General features: G+C 41.5%; 2 protein-coding genes across 2 annotated transcripts; both read left to right on the top strand.

The window, feature by feature from the left end:
- Positions 1-467: 467 nt before the first annotated feature.
- Positions 468-14,242, top strand: LOC147062456 (protein bicaudal D homolog 2). Its single transcript, XM_085906690.1, has 10 exons — positions 468-760; positions 1,942-2,271; positions 3,841-4,053; positions 4,138-4,290; positions 4,857-5,354; positions 6,549-7,418; positions 8,297-8,476; positions 8,565-8,716; positions 10,095-10,455; positions 11,877-14,242. Exons 2-10 carry the CDS (start codon positions 2,014-2,016, stop codon positions 11,880-11,882), a joined length of 2,691 nt encoding a protein of 896 aa, XP_085762816.1. The 5' UTR covers positions 468-760; positions 1,942-2,013; the 3' UTR covers positions 11,883-14,242.
- A 615-nt stretch (positions 14,243-14,857) lies between these two features.
- Positions 14,858-24,227, top strand: nt5dc2 (5'-nucleotidase domain containing 2). The gene is made up of 14 exons (XM_085906700.1): positions 14,858-15,329; positions 17,696-17,880; positions 17,969-18,043; positions 18,107-18,162; positions 18,479-18,572; positions 19,682-19,810; positions 20,526-20,586; positions 20,651-20,753; positions 20,824-20,925; positions 21,631-21,712; positions 21,815-21,901; positions 22,267-22,407; positions 22,493-22,557; positions 22,955-24,227. The coding sequence occupies exons 1-14, from the start codon at positions 14,966-14,968 to the stop codon at positions 23,214-23,216; spliced, it is 1,806 nt and encodes a 601-aa protein (XP_085762826.1). The 5' UTR covers positions 14,858-14,965; the 3' UTR covers positions 23,217-24,227.
- Positions 24,228-24,325: the final 98 nt, after the last annotated feature.

Genomic DNA, 24,325 nt, shown 5'->3' with positions numbered 1-24,325 from the left:
GATGGATGGATGGATGGATGGATGGATGAATGATAAACATTACAGGTGTCTGAAATTCAGTCCCAGAGATTCGCAAGTTAATTACGGAATTCTACATCAGGATTGTGCATCTCCAGTTTGACATCGGAGCAATTTTTATTCCAATTGTTTCCAGATACCTACAAGAACAAGACGTCTGGGGGTGAATTTAAAGACTGGATTTCTGGTATGACTCGTCAGAATCCAATTGGAGATGATGTAATTATCCATAATTCTCACGGCAAAATTTTGCAGAATGGTGCGTTGCAAATGATGTAATTATCCATAATTCTCATAATCTGTCATGAATAATTCCATACACATGAATGACAAGACTATATTCTTTTTTTCCCAAGCGAGATACTGAATTATAATTGTGGATCGGATGATAAATGTCTCCAAGACTGCAACACAGCTAGCAATAAGATGTTGAAGAACGAGGCCTTGGCATGGAGAACGTCACAGGCAAGAAGCACTTCCCCAATTGTTCAATAGAGAGCGCAGTTGCGCTTTGACGTTTCGGCGCGCATTTGACGCGACAGTGGAACACTTTACAGCACACTGAGCGCACTCGGCTCGACCTCGCCGGGAGATTCTAGCGCAACCTGGCCATACGAGGGAGGCAAGGGAACCCACTGCATCTCCGGGCCTCCGCGGGAGGATACGATCCCACTGACAGCTTCTGCGCACTTCCTGGCTCGAACCGAGTCACATATTGGGAATACGAAAGGGTGGTCTTAAGGTTTGTACAATTTCAGTCGATGTTGTCTCCTTTTCTGAATTAGCTTGTCGGATCATCATGACGTAAAGATGACTCCCTCACTGAATCGCCTTTTTCTACATTGAGAAACAGCAGAAAAGCAATGGCGCCCGCAGATCCACTTCGCATTTCCATCCACGCCGTTTTCTCTCCTGGAAGGCTCAAGTAATGTAGTCGCGTAATGGCTAACTTCGATTTGCTAGCTGTCCAAACCCGCACGCTTGTCGTGCTTTTACCCGGCCGAATAGTTCAGATATACAACATGGCTTAGTGTGTTTAAAAAAAGGTCTGTCGCTCGAAATGTTCTGTCACGAGAGAAGCTATTTGAGAAGCTGAGTAGTGGTGGAGGGGAAACAGATGCTACCGGATACACGATCGGGTATCGACCGCGGGACAACGGGCTGGCAGCTGGCGTTTCCATGTTCGCTGAATCCATTCTAGAGGATGTGAGCAAATGGGGGATCGTCTGCCCCACCCAAACACCATGCAAACACACGTTCATGTGCGTCTTATTATTTTGTCATGGCATGTAAACTTGTTTTATAACTGTGCTTACAAGCTTTGGTGGTCGATGTCCTGGTTAGGTGACTGGCTGTGTTAAATGGACATTATTTGCAAGGTGCACGCTTCCCAGCGATGGGAGTGACCAAGTATAAATACGTTACTGTATTGGAAGTATTGACCAAAGGTGGAAAAGTAAAAGTCAATTGTGGTTTTGAGATTTTGAGGTCGTTCCCATGAATGTCAAAATACTCAATGTGGTTTCAATGGGCACTTTCACCTGAGTACAATTCATAACCAACTTCAGAAAATGGCTGATATGTTGCGGGGGAAAAAAAATCCTTTTATTGGAGCTGTTGATCAACCGTAACCGTTGTGAATTGATGAAAATAATAATTGTGATTCTTTAAATGTGCTTATTTTCTACATTTAGTATTGACATCCTCCACTAGTACTCGATACATTGAACAATGGAGATTCTGTTCAGATACCTGGTATCAGTACTATTTCATATTGTAGTTCGTTAATATCTTATCAACATGATTAATCTTTCACGCTAAGAAAATATAGTTCATGTCAAGATATTTCCTTTGTGCCCGGAACCTTGGGAGTTTCTTTCAATATTCAATCTCCAAGTCATTTCCTTAATGTGTGTTTTTTAGGGTGGAGTAATGAGATTGAGTCTGTAAAGCTCACAGGAGCAGGCTGGAAGAAAAGTGGGAAGCCAGGCAATCATGCTGGAGGCAGAGGCAGATGCGGACGCGGCTGGTGCAGCACTGGCGGGGGGTGCCGTTGCCTCCATGGATAATGAAGACCTGAGAGCAGAGGTGGTGCGTTTGACTCTGGAGCTCCAGGAAGCCACAGAGGAGAAGCTGCAGGCCGCTCGCTACGGCTTGGTGGTGCTGGAGGAGAGTTCAGCTCTCAAGAGCAAAAATCAACAACTGGAAGAGGAGCATGAAGCCCTCAAAGTGGAACTGCAGCAGTTGAAAGAGGTCAGAACGCTCAAGGCCTATTGGTATATTTATACCACAAACACAATTGATTTGTTTTCAGACATTGTTATTTGATTTACTGCTTTAAATGGGAAAAGCAAACAGAAAGCGTTGTTAAAAAACAAAAACAAAATTATGATAAGCTTTATTTTGAGCAACAGCATCGTGGTCTTTTCAGATCTACATTTTTCAGATTCATTTTCTATAGATGAGATGATGAGGAAATTAAAAAGACTATTACGATGAGAAAATTATTTACTACAATTCTTCTGCCCATTTTAACAGAAACTTATACATATATGGTGAATAGTTTCATCTGGCTTGTCAAAATAAAATAAAAATACCTAATTTACATTCCACATGGCATATAAGCAGAGGTCTTTATGTTATATTGTAAAATGTGCCATGCTGAAGCATTCCATCAATTTTTAAATCTGCCTGAACCTGATATCCGTGTCGGATTCGGCGGGGCTTCAATAAAGTAGTGCGGGCTGATATGTTGCCAATTAGCATCTTCATACAATAACCATATCTCAATATTCAGTTCAGCGCACAATAACTATTTCATGCAGCGCCATAGTTCTGTCAGCCTCAGTAACTGATACTGTAGGTATTGTTTTAGGTTTCACTGCTTGTGGCAAAATAGCTTTGTGTTATTGATATGGTATTTGATATTATCTATCATAGCTAAGCTCTGGAAGATTTTTATTTTTTGGTCATTTGGAGAGCAAACTTAGTAGGCCAGCCCTACTCAATGGTTTTTCTCTCTAAGTCATTTGCATTAAAGCACATGCGATTAAGACGCAGGTACCTCGTGCCCTGCTTTTCAAATAATCTGTTTCATCGCCGCATTCAAACCGGCCCCCTATCACACTACACATGCTCAGTGTTAAAGGTCTGCAAAACAGCATGCCCATATTTGGAAGTTTTTTAACAACCTCGCAGGAAGTTGACAGCGAGGCTTTTCCGACTGGAGGAGGAGCCAAGATGTATCTTTCATTGTTTATAAATCCACTGTCGTATTTGTCAAGGCTTTCTTCATTGTTCTGTAAATAAGTCTGTCAAAATAGCAACAAATTGCTCCACCAGCTCCTCTCCTGTTGGAAACACTGTCATCAATCTGAAGAATGGAATAGATCATTTTCTAATTTGAGGTGAATCGCTGTCATTTCTGTTACATTTCATGTTCCCCAAACTCTCCACCATGACTATGACAGTATGTTTATAAAATTTCAAAGTACACCTTGCCTAACATTGTATCCTTATGAACATAAAGGGGAAAAAATTGAATTCATATTATTTTGTAGTCAGAAAAGATGTAAGTGAATCAATCAGCTTGCTCTGCTCCACCAAAATTCATTGTTTAATTGGAAAAAAATGAATCGATGGGTTAATGGGCTTGTTGCCGCCCGAAATCAATCGTCCCACTCTCAATTGTCACGTAGTGAATGACAGGTCTTGTATTCGACTGAAATATGGCTTTTTAGGCCTTCAACTCGAGCCTGATGAAGTATGTTTGACTTGCCTTATTGAATGTTAAGCTTTGCAACTCTTTTTGTTTGTCTAAAGGCGTTTGCAGATTCTGTGAGCAGCCAGAAACGCGCAGCCGCTGATGGAGAATGCCGGGAAGAGAACTTGCTGCAGGAGACGGCATCGAAGGAGGCCGCCATGGCAACCCGCTTGGAGGAAGTCCAGGGAGAACTCAAGCAAGCACGACTCACTCTTAGCAATGCTCACGCGGAGATTGACAGACTTGGCGTTGTCTCAACTCAACTTAAGAAGGTGCCGTTTCCAAACAAGAATAATACTCTTGTCCTACGTTGTCATACTTTGAAGTGATTTGAGCATGGCTTTTGTGTTCCACAGGACTGTGAGTGCTTGGAAGCAGAGAAAGGCCACCTCAGGGATGAGATGAAGGAATTTAAAGTGCGTGAGCTGCGTCAATTACAGGACAATGGCGAGCTGGAAGAAGAGAACACATCTCTTCAAAAGCAAGTGTCTGTGCTCAAGGAAAACCAGGTCACTTAAATGTACATTTTATACAGTGCGATTTTGACTTGTCCTCAATCGCAACTTTGCTCCTATCGTGTTTTACAATCGTCACTACTCGTTGTTTGTTGACACAACCTCACAACCAGCTGAAAGCTCGTCTTGCGTTAAGGACACCGGGTAGACCAGTTATTGACTCGCAGGCGAAAACAAAAGGACTGAATAATTAGCCTTCAGTGCTAGCACTTTGACAACCACAATGCAATTGTTATATCCAATGTGACGCAAACAGAAAATCCAACATAACTGGTGCTAAGGGTGTAACAATGTTAGAAACCACAACTTGCGACACAGCCTATGATGCTTTAAGGTCACTATCGATTTGTAGTAGATATTATATTAAATGAGAGCTAAATTCACTATTGAGTAAATGAAATGAAAAATTCTCAAATATTTATTTGTGTGTGTGCATTTTCTGCATTGCCAATCTCAAATAATGTCCAGTATATATAGGGATGGGTGGGGGAAAAAAAAATCCTCAGATAAATTGTTTCTTAAAATGATTGTCAATTACAACCCCATTATTTTAATTTCAGGTAGAGTTTGAATCATTAAAACTTGAGCTGAACCAAAAGAACGAGGAGCAAGAGGAGCTGCGAGCTCAGATGGAGGAGGCTGCGAGGCTGCGGGAAATTGCGGAGCGTCAGTTGGACGAGGTCCTGGAATCCTTGAAGGAAGAGAGAGAGCAGAAAAACAGTCTTCGCCGAGAACTCTCTGCTTTGACCCTGAACCCCTTTGATTCCGTGGGCAACCTGGAGCTCCACTTGGACCAGCTAGATGACAGCCAGGAAGAGGGCCGGACGGGAGAGGATGACGCTCGGGAAACGGACCAGGACGGCGGCGTTAACAACGCCCCCAATTCGGCTCACACCCCTCACGTGGGGGGCTCCAAAACGAACGGCGTCATGCAACGTTACTCTGCTCCACGCAACAGTGACATATTTCTGCGTGCACCAGCTTCTGGGCTTGTGTCTGACCTCTTGAGTGAGCTCCACTTCTCAGACAGCCAGAAACTTAAACAGCAACTCCTTCAGGTACGGACATAATATTTACATCCAAAATAGGAGGAACATTTTTTCCCCATTTGTATGCGATTACTATCAAAACCGTTGGCGAATGTAATGCAGACATCTTTGCGACCTTTGTAACCTTGAACAAATTCTGACAACAACAAAAAATCAACATTCAAGCCGTTCGCAAACTCTTGCTAACCTTTATTGCTCAGCGAGATCTCGGCTTAATAGTCAATAGTTGTATGTATTTGTATTTACAGTATATTAGCTTTTACAGTAATAGTAGCTAGCACACATTGATCACAACAGAATAACCGAATCCACTAACAGTAATGAATGATATCGTCTGCCTTCACAAAGATCATTTTTACTTTGATTGACACTGCCAGAGAGGCAAATCAGTTTAATCAGCTCATACGTGCAAGCATGTGCTCATAATCTCTTAAACACATGCAAACACTAAACCTCCCGATGCGTGAAAGATTTATTTCAGCAGAATAAAACTGGAAAAGTGCAGTTTAGTTTTAGTAACATATAAAAGACATTGCTTGCCTTGCTAATTATTAGCTTTAAAGTGGCAACCAGCTCGTACTTCCTGCTTTAGACCACATCCGCTGTGGGTTAATGTAAAAGAGAGCAAAAGACACAGTTTGGAAATGGCACCGCATACAGTACAGTGGATGGAAATAATGTAGTTTGCAACCTAATTCCAATTTATTTACTAAATAAGAGGATCCTGGAGAGTTAGCCCTGTTTCCGGCTCTGCTTGAAGGAAACCTCTCATTAATGGGCTCTGAAATTGGGGGTTGGGTGAAAAAGCGGCAACTGAGCAGATGTTTAGAGTGAAGAGCCGAATGGGGTCAGCCACTGTTTCCCATTAAAAATGCATGCAAGTGGAAAGGTGGTTGGGGGTAATGTGTGTCACACAGACTCCTTATCTTTTGTCCCATAAAAAAAAAATTCCGGCCTATCCGGGATCTGCTTAGAACTGATTATTTGAATGAATTGCTAGACTGCAAATTTGGTCCATTTGTTATCGAAACATAGTGTTTTGTATTTATGTATAATTTTTTTGGACTTCTACTTCATTATTCTGATAAATTTGGACAGTCTGATTTGAATTGCAGGCATTAGCACACCAGTCAGACCTAAAATGTGCATAGCATAAATTTTCACTAATATTCATACTTGCCCTGTTTTGTTTTGTGCACACAGACGGAAAGAGAGAAGTCGAGTCTCGTCAGCAAAGTGGAGGAATTGCAGATGCAGCTGGTGATGTCCAAGCAAGCACTGAGTCAGCATGAGGACAAAGTCGGCTCTCTCACCCAACAGCTAGAGGCTGTGCAGAGCAGCCAGCAGCACAACCGCGAGGCAGGCAAGAAGGAGGCCAAGAATGCAGACGCCGCTGACGTGGTCTTTGATTACGAGGTGGACACAAAGAGCAAAGAAGTGCTCGAGGCACGTATGCGTTCAGCCAGTGAAGAGCTTCTGAAGCTACGGGATGAACTGTCTCAAGCGGGCACTCGTTATAACGCTTTGGAGCAACGATACAAACTAGAGAAGGACCGGTGGCGATCGGAGGCCCAGGAGTTGGCGGACAAAATTCGCCAATGCATCAAGTCCAGTAGAGAGGACCAGGAGAGGATCAGTGAACTGGAGGTTGAGATCGGAGCCACACGCAAAGTGGCCAGCGATTCCGAAGGCCATTTGAGTGTGGCTCAGGAAGAGCTGCTGGCCTTTTCTGAGGAGCTGTCCAACCTCTATCATCACATCTGTGTGTGTAACAACCTGACCCCCAAACGGGTCACCCTGGACTATTACCGTGAAAGCGCCAGGGCACACGGCGGAGCTGGTGCAAGAAGGCCATTTCATATCTCTACCCCGCCAAACTCCCAGAAGAAGCCACGGCCCAATGAGACCTTCACCTCCAAAGCTGCCGCTTTGCAGTTTATGGGGGAGGTCGACAGTTCAGGCTCCTCTGTAGACTCTCCTAGTTGCCCGGGCTCCCCCAATCTGGACTTCAGGGACCCCTCCAATGTCCGCAACTTGGTTGCTGTCATTCGATGCCAGATCAAACACCTCCGGGTAAGAAGGACCTTGTCACAACATGCTCGGAGCGGGTAGAAGTAATGGGTGTCAATGAACCACTGTGAAACCTAGTTACAAACCTAATTGTTTTCTTGAGCCCATTGCTGAACTAAAATGTTCATAAATCAAGTAATGTTTTACATTGAAAACGAATGGGAATACAATGAATCCGTTCAGCCCCGCAAGCTAAATTATATTTAGCTTTTTTTTTTTTTTTGCATTGTTTAGTTAAAAATAAATATGCCATGTAGAAAATAAGTGATAACACACTGTTATAAAGAGACAAACAAACCTTTGATTTATTTATTTCTTAACTTAAAGAGCATTCCAATCAATAATTGAATAAAATAAAATAATTGAATCACAACATAAAGAATTGAAATCAAATCCATAGGTGAGGTCCTTAAGAAAACGCAGTCCTTTGACACGCAGAATTTCAATGGTTTCCTTAGGGTTGGCTGATACTTGACTGTTGAAATGTATTCTCGGTAAAAGCAGGGCTTTTGTTCTGAGTGAAAGTGTTTGCGCCTTGACAAGCACCCTCCCGCTAATGCCCAGCTCAGACTGTTAAATGGCGCTGAGTAGCTCATGTCTGCACAAATCCAATTCCTTGTTGACACGTGGCTCTGTGTGGGGTTGAATGGAATGGATTACCCAGGTTAATCGTTGATGCGGCTTTGACCCAGGATATTGGACAATATTCGAAACACAAGTACACTGCTGTTTAGCGCAATTATACCTATAGTAGTGGTTCGAAGTCTTCTCACTTTGACATAACGTTTGGAATTTGTTCATCCAATCGTCCGACATTCATTTTTATGCTCTCTGAATCCTCCTGTATGACTTGTGACGTGAACCTGACCTTATTCCGTCAGGTGGCAGTGGACCTCTGTCGTCAGCGGGGTGCTATGCCTTACTCGGGCTTGAGTAGCAGTGTGGAGATGGAGAGGGATGCTGAAAGCCTGCTGGAGGAAGTCCTTAAACTCAAGTCCCTTCTTAGCACCAAGAGAGAACAGATTGCAACTCTCAGGACTGTGCTCAAAGCCAACAAACAGGTAAAAAAAAAAAGTATAGCAAAAACAATCAATGTATATTCTTTGTTCTTTGCCTCCTGCAATTGTATTATTATTATTTTTTTTTTAGACTGCTGAGTTGGCTTTGTCCAATTTAAAAACCAAATATGAGACGGAAAAGAGCATGGTGTCTGAAACCATGATGAAACTACGCAATGAACTCAAAGCACTGAAAGAAGATGCAGCTACCTTCTCTTCACTCCGAGTCATGTTTGCTAGTCGGTAAGACACTTTTGTTTTTTACTTCAAGCTTTAATAATAATACCAACCGTACCGCTGCCGTGACGGGCCATCGAGTGTTTTTCTTGCTGAGTAATGGTCGGATCGTTGCGGTACAGCATTTTCTACCACTTAATAAGATTACAATGCCTATTACGCCCGAGTGTGTACAATCCACTGGTTCACGTGAAGATTACAAACCACATGCTCTGCCTTGTGCAGATTTGTTCTTCCAAGCCAGGTCACCTTAGCGAGGGAGCGGCCTCATGTGAGAGACACAGCGTTACCACAATAAGGGCAACATTTATTGACGGTTATTATTGTTTGTGTCTTTGAATACACCTGAGAGGGATTGGAACTCAAGCAGGAATCAATGTCTCTGGACACACATTTTAACACAAGCCTTTTGCTGGCTTAAAGGTTTTGCGGCGCCCTCTTGTGGTTGAGTAGTGTTATTGCTTAATGCAATTTAAATGAGAATACTTTTGCCAATGTTGGTGGAAGTGGAGTGTTGACAAACCACGTGTCATTTGTTTCCATTTTCAAATGGCAATCAAACAATATATATTTTGAAGAGATGGTTTATACTGTTCTTTGTAATTCAATACAAACAAATGCCAGGCTTATTTTTATATTTATTTTATTTTTGCGATTATTTATGCATTCTTTAAAAAAAACAAAAACTTTTTTGCTCAAATCTAGGACCGGATTTGAGTTTAATGTTTAACTGATTAGTTAGTTTAGTGGGTTACTATTTCTTTCTTTATGTTGTGGAAAAAAAATACCAGGAAAATGGTGCTGATCACATGTTTTGTTCCCTTAAATCAGGGTTCACTGACATGCTGCCACATGAGTAGTCAGTGGTTGTGTTCTAAAAATAGCTCACCAGTAATGAGCCATTGAAAATTCCCAGAAGTGTTGTAAAAGTGACCATTTGGATATCTAAGCACTTGTGGACCATGAAAGAAAAAAAGTGTGACACTGCTGATGCTCATTCTGAAAAATTATTAAGATGATCACTGTCCGCGCACATATAAATATGATGAATTATTAAAAGTAACAAGTAAAGATAATTTGAGCAGATCTTATTTCAGAAGGTGTGTGCGAGCGTGCCTGCGTACGTGTGTCGCATGTGTGTCAAATTGGTGTCACTTCACATGATCAAATTTGGAGCAAATGGTACACATGTTGACAATTTTTAGTTCTCTGTTAACCCATTAACATTGAAGCAGTTTTTCATTAACTATTGATAACTGCAAGATTTATTGCTACTCTAAAAAGCTTTGAAATGCAGTGATTGACTGTGCAGTGGTTGAGGTTGTTTAACAGCTTTGTATTGCTTGTGCATGTTGGGTCTTTTCATGGTGTGTGCATCTCTCAGGTGCGACCAGTACGTCACCCAGCTGGATGAAATGCAGAGGCAACTGGCAGCTGCAGAGGATGAGAAGAAGACACTGAATTCCCTGCTGCGCATGGCCATCCAGCAGAAACTGGCACTCACTCAGCGCTTGGAGGATCTGGAGGCCCCGCTGTCTCCTCACAGCTTGAACAGCAGCCCTCGCCGCTCTAGAGCTAAAGAGCTGGCCGCCAAGTCAGGACGAGCGTCACGGAGTCCGAGAAACAGTCCGGCGCGTGCCCCCATGAGGAGCAGCCCACGTGCTAGTCCCGTTCTGGGGAGCAGCGTTCCAGCCATGGCTACGCACCACTTGCGAGCTCTCACGCGAAGCCTCCACACAAGTCCCGTAAGAACCCCGTTCAGTCCTTGCAACCAGACAAGCAAGGGTCCTCCTCCCCGGGGAGCTACGTTCGTTCGTAGTCGGAGTGTCAGTGATGTTTTGCAGTCAGAGTTAAGTGCCGCTTCCTCCAGCACGCGTAAGAGCTCCGTCAGCTCTGAGAGCAGCGGGTCGGTGGTCCTAAGCAACTCGAGAAAAGCCGCATCTGGCCGAAGAGGTTCCGTCCCACGCCAGGAAACCTTCATCACAACTCGCGTCGTACCCGCGTCCTCCGCCAGGCCTAAATCGTCACTGCTCGGCGTCGGGAAACTAACCTCGTCGAAAGCTTTGCATGCTTACCCTAACGCGCATGAAGCATGGAGTGAACCTAGAGAAAAGCCCAACCTTGATAATTCTGTGCGTAAAAAGCAACCGTTGGCCCATAGGTCTAAATCTGCACACCCATCGGCAGCGTCTCAGTCCGACTTGCTCCTGGCTCATTTAAATGCTAAATATCCAGAAACACGGACAGGTGCACCTCTCCATGCTAGCGATTCAGCAGGCAGGAGCAGGATTTCTGGTGTCTGTAGAGAGTCCAGGCGTTCGTCAGACTTGCACATGAATGCCGGTAGGCGCTCCAGTAGCAAGGCAGAGGCGCCGCCCTCCACTAGAGCACACAGCTCGCAATCAAGATCGGCTCGCAGGCGATGACGTACAGGAGCTGTGCTCAAGTAGCGATTTGTTCTTTCTTCATTTGTAAGGTCTAAACGTTCCTCAAAAAGGATGTTTGTTTTTGCACACACAAAAAAATCGATCCAGAACCCATCCTCAAATTTTCAAAATTTTTGTTGTGGCGTGCATACTCATTTTGAAGCGGCCATCTTAACCAGACTGAGCAATTTGTCAGGTCGTCGTTTTTCTTTTTTTTACGTTGGCATGTTAGTTAGACAAGCTGGGCGAGACCCACTCGCACGTCTACCTGATGAAACTATAGATAAGAATTCAATCTTAAAGGGGAAGTGAACCATCAAAATTTCTTTGTATTAACTTGTCAAAACACTTTTCTGATGACGCTTAATATGAATTCAACAGGCCACGTGTTTTTGTCCATCTCTGAGGGCAGCCATTTTGCTGTCGACTGAAAATGACATCACAGTTGCGAGGTCTCAGGTCACAACCAATCACAGCTCAGCTTGAGAAAACCGATGAGACGTGATTGGTTGTGAACTGGCAACTGCAATGTCATTTTCCATTCACAGCGAGTGACATGTTAATGTAAAGAAAATATTTTGGTTGACTTCCTCTTTAAACTTTGGCGTAGGATTACAGCCTTATGCTTTCGACTCGTGTATGTGAGTTAATCACGAGTGTTTTATTCTAACCATGTTTTTGTTTGTTTGTTTGTTTGTTTGTTTTGTTTTGTTTTTGTGTGTTTCATCCTGTCTCTATAGCGCTGAAACACTTCATTACTCCAAACCCTCTCTTCACCACAAGGACCCGTCTTCATGTTGACTCCCCGGTTCCCTCCTCCCTTCCTGCCTCAAGACATCCTGTTCATCCCAGATGCGCTGCTGCATTCCCCACAAAGATGGAGTTTAAAAAGTAAAAATACAGCTCTCATCCCACTCGCTTGCATGCAGCCTGAAGGAGGATGAAGAGAAATATGTGCTGCTTATTATTCTTATTGTTATGAGAAGTCATTGACTGTAGCTTGTCCTATGTGGTTCCCAACTTCCATCTGGTCTTGTTTATTCAGGCGGTGTGAGTTACCATCAGCAGTATTTATTCCATTTATATATTTTTGTTTACTGTCCTTCCATCCAAGCCAAAAGCTCCTCTTGTGAGACACGTACGTCTTTGCATTCTTGCCTTTAGCTCATTCATGTGACCCGCCCCCCCCCACGATCATGTGTTTTACACGCGAATGCAGCCTTACTGACACTTGTTCTCCTACAAGTTCTTCAACATACAAACGTTAATTACAGTCACATCTTAAAATTGTGTTTGGTCACAAGACTGCGACCTGACCTACAAACCTTTTTACTTAGTTGGAAGCAAACACATTCTTTTCATGAATAGTGAGCCATATGTTCCCCAACCTCAGGGCAAAAAAAAAAAAAAAAAAACATCTCAATAATATTTCAGATAAGGAAACTCTTAGATGCATGTTGTATTTTGCAGACGGACTGCAATCTAAAATGTGCCATTGCTGGTAAAATCCCCCTTCTAACAGGCATGAAGTCCCCCCCCCACACACACACAAGTAACTTGTCCAAAGTTGAAGAAGAATTGCCAAGTGCAAGGTTCCTCTTCACTGACTCTATTCATACAGCTTCATTAAGCAAATATTGCTCATTGCTCTGCTTCTATTTGCCTTTTCTCCTGCCTCTGCCCAGCTAAGATGTCTCTTGTTGTGAATTCAGAGTAGATGATGTCAGCATCTCAGTCAGGAAACGGAACTTCAGTTCCGTCCGTCCACGACAACAACTAACTAAGTAGGCGTAATACAGTTTGGAATAGGCTTAATTTGGCATACCATGTATGACATGCAACATTTTCTCTTGAAAATGCTCAGCGAACTGTGGATTGTTTTGTCCTTCACATTAACACAGCATTTCTGACTCAAAGTAAAAACATTGAATAAAACAACAAGCATGGGCCTCATAGTGCAGAGAAAAGACAGCAACATGCAGTACAACTCGTCTCAATGATTCACTTGGAATAGACTTTAAGAGCTAAAAGTGAGTGCAAGGCCTCTTGAGGCCATCTCCTGTTTTTTTTTGTTTTTTTTTGCAAAATCTGTTTTTGTGCCTTTTGTTTTCATCTCGTCTGCTGTTTTAGACTACTGTTCTTGTTTTTGTTGTTTTTCAGCGAGTCACTGGAGCTTATTACTTGTTTTTCCTCATTTCTTTCTGTAAAATGAATACCACGCTATGCGAATGGTGCAATGGGTGCTTCATATCAGAACTTTCACAAATAGGATTTTATTTATTTTATCTCCAACTACTGTACATTCACTATTGCACTCAGTCTAAATGATGTGGGAGAGTAATCACATTGAAATTGTGGGAGCTTTTAGCTGAAGCTATTGACCAGTGTGTTAAAGAATATGTTAAATTGCTTCTGAAGCACCAACACAAACTTGCAGTTGACCACAGTTGTTGTCAGTAAATGATTCATTTTGCCCAGCGCAGCAAAGTATTTTTTAGCTTGTCCCACGTGTGAACCAACACTCCCTTGTTTTGTTGCACTTAAAGATTTGACGGTTAATACAACATTTAATCGCTGGAATTTGAAGTCCACCCCCCCCATGATGTGGAAACTGAGAAGCACTGAATATTGTGGATTTGAAAATTTTCACTTTTCACCAATTGGGTGGGTTTTTGCTCACAAAGCAATGACTGATAATATGAACGGTCTCGATTTGTATATTTTGAATCCAGTGTGGTCATGATTGTACACAATTGAGAACAAAAGGCATTGGATGCGTATTCAGTAAACTATGTAAAGATAATTGCTTCCAGAAAGGACTCAGTTGCATCAATCTGTACAACTCGTAGCTAAAAAGTGAAAATATTTGACAAGAATGTTCTTACTTTTGAAGGTAATGTATGGATTTGTTGATCTATTTAATTCAATCAGTGTAATTTAATTTCAATTGTTGAAAGTGTATTTATGTGCTCTGCTTTCTGTATAAATAGCTCAAATACATCATGCGCACACAGCTGCAGACGTTTTGATTTGTACATCCATTCCCTTCATTCTCCTGTAACCCAGAATAAAGCAAACCAACACTGTACAGTGTAAACCAACTGAATTCTTTGTCAAGGTTGTCAAGTTTGTCATATGCACACAGTAAAAACATAACAGTACCATAAAACTATATTTTTTATTTTCTACAACAAAAGAAAACCAGCAATTTTAAACAATGAAAAATATAAATACTGGAATAAAAAAAGTAGGAAATATACTAATATATATATATATATATATATATATATATATATATATATATATATATATATATATATATATATATATATATATATATATATCAATCCCCGTTCATTAAAAAGCCTGATCTGCCAATCTGTAGATATTTTTTCAATGTTTCAATCTTGTTTTGTTGCAAAGCATTGAACAACCTGTGAAACAATACAAATGGTTAACTGCACAAAGTAATTCCCGAAAAATAAAAACCCTGTTAATCATCTCACAGCAAATTAGGACAGTAGCTGATTTTTTTTTTTTTTTTTTTTGCAAGTAACCTAGTATTTGTGCTTTGTTAGCGTAGTGATGTAGACTTTACCAACGTAAACTTTATATACTTTATGACTTGCCATGCAAAGTAACGAATACTGAAGTAGACTTTCTGGGAAAGTAATGAAGTACAAGTGTTGATGATTGGCTGCTCGAACAGTCGTCCCGCCCCCTTTTGGATTTGTTAGGCGTGCTCGTACTGGAAGTAAGGTGGCTGGTGGCTTCGCTCGCTGTTGACATTAACGCTCAATCGGCTTAAGCTACAAATTACACGCCTGCAATGTCGCTGAAAATCGCGACCACTTCGCTGACCCGCGCCTTATGGAGCGGAGGAAGCCGACAACATTCACCCAAAGTAAACCGCGCGTGCTGCGTCACGTTACGCGGCCACGACGGGACAAAAGAGAGAAGCGGTTGCTCCTCTGGTGGCTCCAGGGGGCCGTGTGGCGACGCGCAGCCATGCAGCGAGCTGCACCCTGGGGCTCCAGCGGCAGCGTCCGGACAGAGAGCCGAGGAGCCAGCGGGCGCGCCCGGTGCAACTGGCGCTAAAAGACGGGCGTCTACGTCCACCTCCTCGACCGCTCCCTTGGACCACAAATCCTACATGTGGGCTCGTTACGCTGACCTGAGACGGCTGGTTCATGGTCAGTAGAATATGAGGAACGAATTCATAATCGTGTATCATCTCTTGAAATAACTCGTCTCTTGCGGTCTTGCCACTTGAACTTCTCACGTGGCGTTTTATTTAGTGTTGTTGAATCAGCCCTCATGGGAAAAATAAATCCCAAACTACAGCTACTCTCAGATTCATGTTTCCCAAACAGACTCGAGCAAGTAGAAGGTTACAAGCATTTCTTTTGTTTGACAGTCTTGATATCCAGTATAAACAATGCATTACACAAGAACGCAACTTTGTGTTGATGCAAATTTTTTTATTGGTACAGTATGTGCTCGTTGGTGCTACTCGTAACTCAAAACCTAATAACACAATACTACTGTATATACAAGTAGCGCTTCCAGCTGTTCTCACTTCAGTCCTTTTGACTACTCCACCCACCTCTGCATACTAGTAAATACATTTTCCCCTCCTCTTAGAAGGATATCAAAAATAAACTATATAACTAGGACGTGAGTAATGCAAGTAGTATAATAAAACACTTGACATTACTGCACATAGGTGAGGCAAAACTGCAACAAATGATATTTGTGTACTACTAGTGAATAGATGTTAACCTCTAGTAGAATTTGAATGTCATTAGTTGTATTTGCAGCATGCAGTTAACTATAGTGCAGTTTTGCTTCACTAGAAAAATGCAGTTGTACATTGAAATGTGATGCATTGCAGTGTATGGCAGAAATAGCCAACTTATTGTGGCAGTAACGTGTTGTTGTTTCCAATGAGGTTGACCTGAAAGTATCATGCCAAAAAAAAAAAAAAGAAACCCAGCACAGAGCAGCATGGTTTGTTGTGTTTTTGTGCTCTTAAAACCAGCAAGACCAGCAGCAAAAGCAAAACAAAACAGCCAGGATTGGAACAGCTGAACCTTTTGGTCACTGGGCAACCTGTTCTATGAAGTGAGCCGCAACCACCCAGCATGAGCAATATGCTGTTGTTGCCCTTCTGGTCTTGCTTTTTTATTTATTTTTTAAAAACACACTTTTAAATCAGACAGGTGGGCCAGGTCAGAATGGAAGTTATGTAATACACGTAAAATGATTATTTTGATAATAATGTCATTTTTAATTTTCTGAAATTATAATTGATTTTTATAGTAATTGCCTAATTATTTTAATACATACAAAATGTTAAGTGTATTTAAAAATATACATTTGATTTGATTACTGAATAAAAATGTCATTACTCCAATTTTAATGACAAAAGCGGCAAAATCAGACATGTCCAACTATGGTCCAAGGGCCACTGTCCTGCCTATTTTCCATGTCTCCCTGCTCTTGAAGATCGAGTTTAGACACCCCTGGATGAATGCAACGTCTTAGTATGCTTGATGGCATTTTGGTTTATTGACTCTAGTATCGAAGCCAAATGTGGTGGGAGCATGTCCAGCTGCATTCCCCACTGCCTCGCTCCCCCCACCTTCCCAAATCCCCAGCCATGCTATCATATCACTCGGGGGCACTTTAACTCCACATGCGATCTGTGCTCCTATGCAAATACACGATTGCGAATGCTGAGTTTGCTGATTGCCTTTCTATAGGATGTTGCGTCTATTTTCTGTGATAAACAAAACAGAATCAAGAAGACTATGGTGTTTTGTTTTGCTGATACTCTACGTCATTGATGAAATCAGTGGAGAAGTACACATTTTGCAACTTCCTGACATTTTGTCCGGCTCTCCAAATTGAAGTCTTCCACTGAGCTATGTTCGTTTCCAGTTTTCTTTGCAAGTTTCATCATTTTAGGGTGATTAAAACTTTATTTTTTTCAGGCTTGGTCTTGAAATGATGATGAAACTGAGTGGAAACATTACAATATTTAAACTAAATTTTAAAACATTATTAGGAGTGTCCTAATATCAATCAGGTGATTGGAACTCAGGCCCGATCACCAATACCAATTTATTTTATTTGATGTTTTAGGCCCATAAAGCAATAAAATAATCCAGAGGAACACGGATATTGTGAGTGTGTGTGTGTGTGTGTGTGTGTGTGTGTGTGTGTGTGTGTGTGTGTGTGCGCGTGCGTGTGTGTGCGTGTGTGTGTGCTTATACTTGCACTTGCAATGTGTGCAAATTGAACTTGCAATGTGTGCAAATTGATCTGCAAAATCAAAGCTAATTATTGATTTTTCCAACGTCAAAGCAAATGTTGGCCAAAGATAATTAGTCTGCTTTCATAGAGGACTCCAAAAATGGAAAAATATTGACTGCTGAGAGGCTTAAATTCCAAGCATTTGGACAATTCACAAGTTAACTCTGTGAAACAATTCATCGATCAAAATATCCAAATCAATAAATTGTTCCAACTCAACTTATTTCCTTCTCATGGTCAGAGCTAATTCCACCCGGCGCGTGCAAATCCCTCAACTCGTCTGCCATCTACGTCAATAATGAAGTCAGCTTAGACGAAGTGGACATCTACGGCTTTGACTACGACTACACACTGGCTCTTTATTCCAATGCGCTCAACTCGATGATTTACAACACAGCCAGGACCTTTCTCGTTGAGCACTTCAAGGTTTGTGCCAATTTGCAAATGCGATTTTAGATTTAGAAATCTCCCACAGACGCACGCGAGTTTCCTGTTTTGTCCTGTTGCTCCACAGTACCCTGAGGGAATCCTCAACTATGATTACATTCCCAACTTTGCAGTTCGAGGTCTTCACTACGATATCCAAAAGGTAAGTGATCTTGACATTTTCCTGAAGCAGCATCTTTAGGTAAAACTGCTTCTTCCATTTTAGGGTCTACTGATGAAGATCGACGCCTTCCATTACATTCAACCGGGAACAGTTTACAGGTGGAAAAATTATTTGCTAACATGTACCAAAAGTCACTATACACTTCAAAATTTGGGGTATTATTTGAAAAGACAGGGTCATTTTCCAGAATCTTCTTGTTAAAAATAAACTGTTTTATGTGTGACTGTGAAGGCCAGAAAACTTGGCAAACTGGCAGAGAACTGTTGGCAGGAACAGCAAAACCTTTTATCGACACTGATCCAGTGTCAATCGGCGAGCCAAGTGGAACAAAGTGATCTGCACAGAAAGTCCAAGCTGTCAGATCTTGATGCTGTTTGTCCCTAGAATTGCACGGTGACTCATATTTGATTTTAGGGGTCTGAGGCCAGTGCCAGACGAGGAGGTCCTTGAGCTCTACGGGGGAACTTTCCACGTCCCTCTGCAGCTGGATAGTGGCTTCTACGGAAAAGTGAGTAGACGTCGGATTTTAATGCGAGGCAAGAGACCCTAGTGAGCAAAGAGACACAAGCGCTGTATGGTGGCTGTAAACGCTACCAAAACATTTCATAACAAGCAGCAGTTTGGCAGAGAGTGAACAATTCAGGCTTCAAACAGTTTATTGATACTCGCAAAGTTTAGTGTCAAACAAATGACAGCATTATGTAATTCGAACTTCTATTTGCTTTACAAAAGTCTGTTTACTGTAATGCTGCCAAACAATGCAAAACAACGTTGACGGACAATTTGCATTCGTGTTATGGCGTTACAACCCATGAAACAATTTCAACACAAATGGTGGGGAAACACAGGTAGACAGATAATACAACAATACTCCAGGCATACATTATAGAGTGTGTTCCGAGTTTCTCTCAACAAACATAAAAAAAAATAATAAAAAAAAAACTGCATTTATCCTAGACTCTGGTCTATCCAACTATATGTCGTATGCTTGCACAAGCAATCATAATTGTGTTTTCAAATCTCATTTGAGGCTTTGTCGACACTATAATCAAGCAGAAAGAATGTGATTTTTCCACGAAATAATTCCTTTTTTGATCAGATGAATTTCCCATGCGTCCAGTCATTTGGATATCAAGTCAAATCAAGTTAAATTTATTTATACAGCCCTTAATCACAAAAATGTCTCAAAGGGCTTTACATGGCCACAGTTGACAATTATTCTTCACGACCCCTGATCTTAACTCCCAGGAGGGCAAGGAAAAACAAAACCCCTCCTTGGAAAAATGAGAAACCTTCAGACGAGACCGCAAATGGGAGAATTAGGACGACCAGGCTGCAATGGATGCAGAGTGGGCAATATTGAACACACAATATGCAACATTATGATATACGGTAACGTAGATGTCCCAATTGCTCGTTTGTGAACGCTAACACCTATTTTTGGAATGCAGCTATGCTTTCGAGTTTAATCTTCTAATCCCTTCCAAAACCACCTCGCTCAAATGGGTCTCAGCCCAACCTTCCTGTGTTTTGCCCTGGCATGATGAGTGATTGAGAAAAAAAAAAAAAAAGCTGCAGTTAAAGCTGGCTTTTCCTGAATGTTGTACTTTGCAACAGGGCCCAAAGGTGAAACAGTTCATGGACATCTTCTCCATCCCAGAAATGACCCTCTTGGCTGTGGCCAACGATTTCTTCATCAGCAACGACATTGATTACGATCCAGTTCACCTCTCCAGAGATGTCTCGGTAAGTCTTCAAAATCCACACATTTTTATGGTCTGGGTTAATGGAAAGGAAAACACCCTACATTATGTAGCACCACACCTTCTGGTCTGCGATAGTGAAATATGTAATCACATCTGTTGCCATTTGACACCAAATATAAAACAAAATGTACATTTACTCTTTGCTTGATCGGTAGTACATGTTTCGTAAAATCCTTATTGATCAGAAAGTGTACATATGCCCCGAGGTACTCATGAGAGATGATGCAGTGATAGGCCGTATCGATTATTTTGTCAGTGTGCCATCACTTGCAGTTTTCAAAGATTAGTTCTTGTTGCTACTCAATAATCATCGAGCAGTTTTTTTCTTTGCCTATTAACATGGGTTGAGGGCGTTTTTGTTGGCCTTTGTCTCATACTGAGAAGTTTAGACAAACAGTGCTTTGGCACACCTCAGCTGGAAGTACAGGAATCTGCTGAGCGAAAAAAAATAACAATAACAATTGTCCTTGACTGACAAGACTTTCCTTTCACCGAGAAAACATTTAAGGCCTGGTATGCACAGGAAGGAATTTTGATCCAGATATCGATTGGCCCTTCTCGAGCAAAGACGTCAAACACCCGACTGACTGTCTTTTGTCTTATCCGATTTGAAAGGTGTTTAGCAGGTCCAAATGTAAGCAGGTTTTTCAAAACTCGTTTTACGTAAAGAACCTTTTCCCTTTTGCCACTTCCAGGAAGCCATTGGCATGGTCCACTTGAAAGGCTTCATGTACAAGTGGATCGAGGAAGACCTCGGTAAGATTTACAAGTCGGCACAACGCAGCATTTGTCTGAGTTGTTTTTTTTTGTTTGTTTCTAGATAAGTTCATTATGAGAGGAGAAGAGACGGCTGCCGTTTTGCACCGACTCGTCAGTCATGGAAAAAAACTTTTCCTCATGACCAACAGTCCCTTCAGTTTTGTGTAAGTGTTGTCGTGGTCCAGGTTTTGGACTCGTAAGTGTTTAAGTGACGCTTTTCACTTTGGTGTGTAGGGACAAAGGCATGACGCACATGGTGGGCAAAGAGTGGAGAGACTTCTTCGACGTCATCATCGTACAGGCGGACAAACCTCACTTCTTCACCGACTGCGTCAAGTATGTCGCGCAGACAAATTGAACAAAGAATATTGAATTGATCATCAGAGTGTGAAAGATATTTTATTTTGAAAATCCGGTGTGCTCGCCTCTGCCTCTATACGTGTCAAACCATTTGCTTCGGTCTTACATGATATTTAAAACAAATCCTTAAAATCAGGAAATAATTCGAAAAAGAGAGTAAGTGCTTTCAACTCCCAATAAAACACTAAAGCACACAAGATGCACATTGTACTGAAACTACATACATGAATTTGTCATTTCCATAATGATGATTGAATTCCAGTTTAATGACCAAGCTTGTACAAAATTGAATTGAGATTGGCCCGTAAATCAAAGTGGCTAACAGGAAGCAAACTTGATTGAAAAATTTGAATGACCAGAAGTGGAACAGAAATGCAAGATGCAAGCATTTTAAGATTGACATGAATTCCATACTTTATGTACCTACACATTAATTAATTGATGTAAATAATAAAGTGACATTAAACAGCCAACTCAAACATGATTAAAATCAAAATACTTTTCAATTATTTGATATAATGGCACTTAAATTACCTTTATCAAGTATTAAAGAGCTTAATTTTTATTTCTTCATAATAATACATTGTTCAAGACAGGCCCCATAGAACATATTACTGTAATGAATAATTTCTATTTTCATGTATTGGAGGGCAGTGTTAATGTTCAAAGTGTGCATTCCAGACCCTTCCGGCGTCTCGATGGAAACGGGGACCTCCGTTGGGAAAAAATCAGCAGTTTAGACAAAGGCCACATCTATAAACAGGTTAGTTCATTCTGGGTGATTTTCATTAGCTGGACGGAGAGCATGGACGTGCCGTTTCTGCATCCATCACAGACCCACTGACGTGTTTTTCTCGTCTCCCAGGGAAACCTGTTTGACTTTCTCAAGTTGACGGGTTGGCGAGGATCGAAGGTTCTTTACTTTGGAGACCATCTTTATAGCGACTTGGCAGTGAGTGGCAAAACTTGATGGGCATCTTGACATGGGTTCATGCGTTTTCTTGCCGTGTTCGCGATTAGCATCTTAATTACCGTGTACGTTCAGTCAGTATTTGTCGAGGCACAGTTTGAACATTAGAATAACCATCACCAAAGAAAAATGTCACAAAAATAATCCATCAAAAGCTGTCCCAAAGCAATGTCTATATACTTGAAAAATAGCTTCCCTAGTGGTCAGTGCTTGTAGCACAATTTGTTAGCTGTGGACAAAGTTTTGGCTGTCATTTTTTCGCATCCAAGTTTTGTTTTGTTCCAACTTGGACTGATGTAGTGTGATGATCCATTCCACCGTGAGTAAGTCATTTTTCATCTCGACAGGACCTGACGCTACGACACGGCTGGCGCACCGGCGCCATCGTACCGGAACTGGAGCATGAAACCAAAGTTGTGAGCACAGACCGCTACGCTGTCAGCCTCACTTGGCTCCAAGCCCTCACCGGCCTGATGGAACGATTACAGGTGAGACTTTCAAATCACCCGAAAGACGAGTCCTCGAAAAGATGTGCTCAGCTATCTTTTTTTTTATGTTTTCCTGATTCCTCAGACACACCGTGACCCAGGCTCCAAACAAGTGCTTAACGAGTGGCAGAAGGAGCGAGAAGAACTCAGGTGAGTGACATCACTTGTATGCCCTCAAGCAGCTCATTCACTTCTGTCACTAGGAAAATTTACTCTTTGACTCTCACATTCTTTGGTTTATATACACAAAGAATCAAGTTGAATTGAATCCGTGTTGAAGTGTTAGTTGGATGTGGATATTGAATAGCTTGAATAACTTTTATGGGAAGCCAGTTAAGTGTGTGCCTTGATTTATCAGTTTAATTGAGTATGCTTGTAACTCAAATCACTTGTATCTCAAATCATCTTTCACCAGTGAAATGAATGTAATCGCCAAATAGCTTCTGTCTACTATACATCTAGTATAGGTATATATCCTTGTGCTGCTCCTTTTGGCAGGTGCTTGCTTAACCTTGAGCTTTTTTTTTTTTTTTTTTTTTTACACCAGGCTGATGACGAAGAACTTTTTCAACCCTCAGTTCGGCAGCATCTTCCGAACGTGCCACAACCCCACGTATTTCTCCCGCCGCCTGTCTCGCTTCTCCGACCTCTACATGGCCTCCCTCAGCTGTCTTCTCAATTACGACCTCTCACAAACCTTTTACCCACGCCGTACTCCTCTGCAGCATGAGGCACCGCTGTGGATGGACCAGCTGTGCACCGGCTGCATGAAAACACCTTTTCTGGAGGAAATGGCTCAAATTCGATGAGCGAATACGTTTTTAGGACACTCCGTTACCTTTTTTCCGACACTCGTATGTTTGGGTGCAGAAAGGCGGCATAAAATTGTATATAGTGACCAGTTTAGCCAAAGAAGTAGATTAAAAACAGTCTGCAGAAAGTAAGCTCCTTGGGTTGCTTCAACTCATCCAAAATAAAATACTAAACACGCACAATTAGCTTTTTTTATTTAGTTGTGGCAATGATCCACTGTGTGCATAAATAGTGCCGTTGCAGTCCACCTTTTCACCTCAACTTGGTTTTTACTGTTTTCTTTTTTTGTAATTTTTGCATGGGGGTATTCCAAATTATATTATGACCACACTTTAAAGAAAAAGAAAAGGAATGCGGTGTTGCTTTTTGGTGCAAGTGCCTTGACCTGAGAGATTTTCTACTTGTCACTTGGCCGATTTTTTTTTTTTTTGTCTTGATATAGTATTAGCAAAATAAAAATTTAAATAATTGTCCCCTGATAGATGGCGCCAGCAAACACTCAATGAATTTAATAAAGAATAAAGTCCAAGGATATTAATTTTATCATTACACTGCTAAAGGTTGTCCTTGTTTACATTTTCCCCCTCTACTATGTTATGCAGATTTTTCTCATAATACATATTTTTCTTTTCAGTGTGGCCTTAATAGTTCTTTGTGATAAATGAATTTTATTGAAGATCAATGGCAATGGCCAATCATGTCAGTATGTTTTTTGTGGACAAACCAGTTTGGTTTGTTCAGAGCAAAGTCCTACTGTCTCTTAATCATGACATTCAGTAGTTGTGTGTTGTAGTGTAATGTAACTCCGAAAAGCAAAATGGAGAAAAACAAGTAGATTCCTGTGGATGCCCCTACATTTAAGGGTTTCCCCCACGTCAAAACTGTCTCAAATACCACCAAACGCTTTGCTGTTGTGGTCACGTTTACTGACATTGTATTATCTTATGGGAATATGACTGAATTCAGTGGCAATGCATCTCATGAATGTACGATTCAATAAAATGTCTCAGCAGATTTTATGAAAATGTGTGCATCATTTTAAGGAGAGTTGGAGATGTGTGGGTTGGTATAAAATAATTGAGAAGCACGGCTATAAATCAAGGAA

This window comes from Syngnathus leptorhynchus, chromosome 1, assembly GCF_054491065.1.
Source record: "Syngnathus leptorhynchus isolate UIUO chromosome 1, UIUO_Slep, whole genome shotgun sequence".
In the NCBI taxonomy this organism is placed as follows: Eukaryota; Metazoa; Chordata; class Actinopteri; order Syngnathiformes; family Syngnathidae; genus Syngnathus; species Syngnathus leptorhynchus.
Note: the sequence above shows the minus strand (reverse complement) of the source record. Positions and strands in the feature narration are given on the sequence as shown.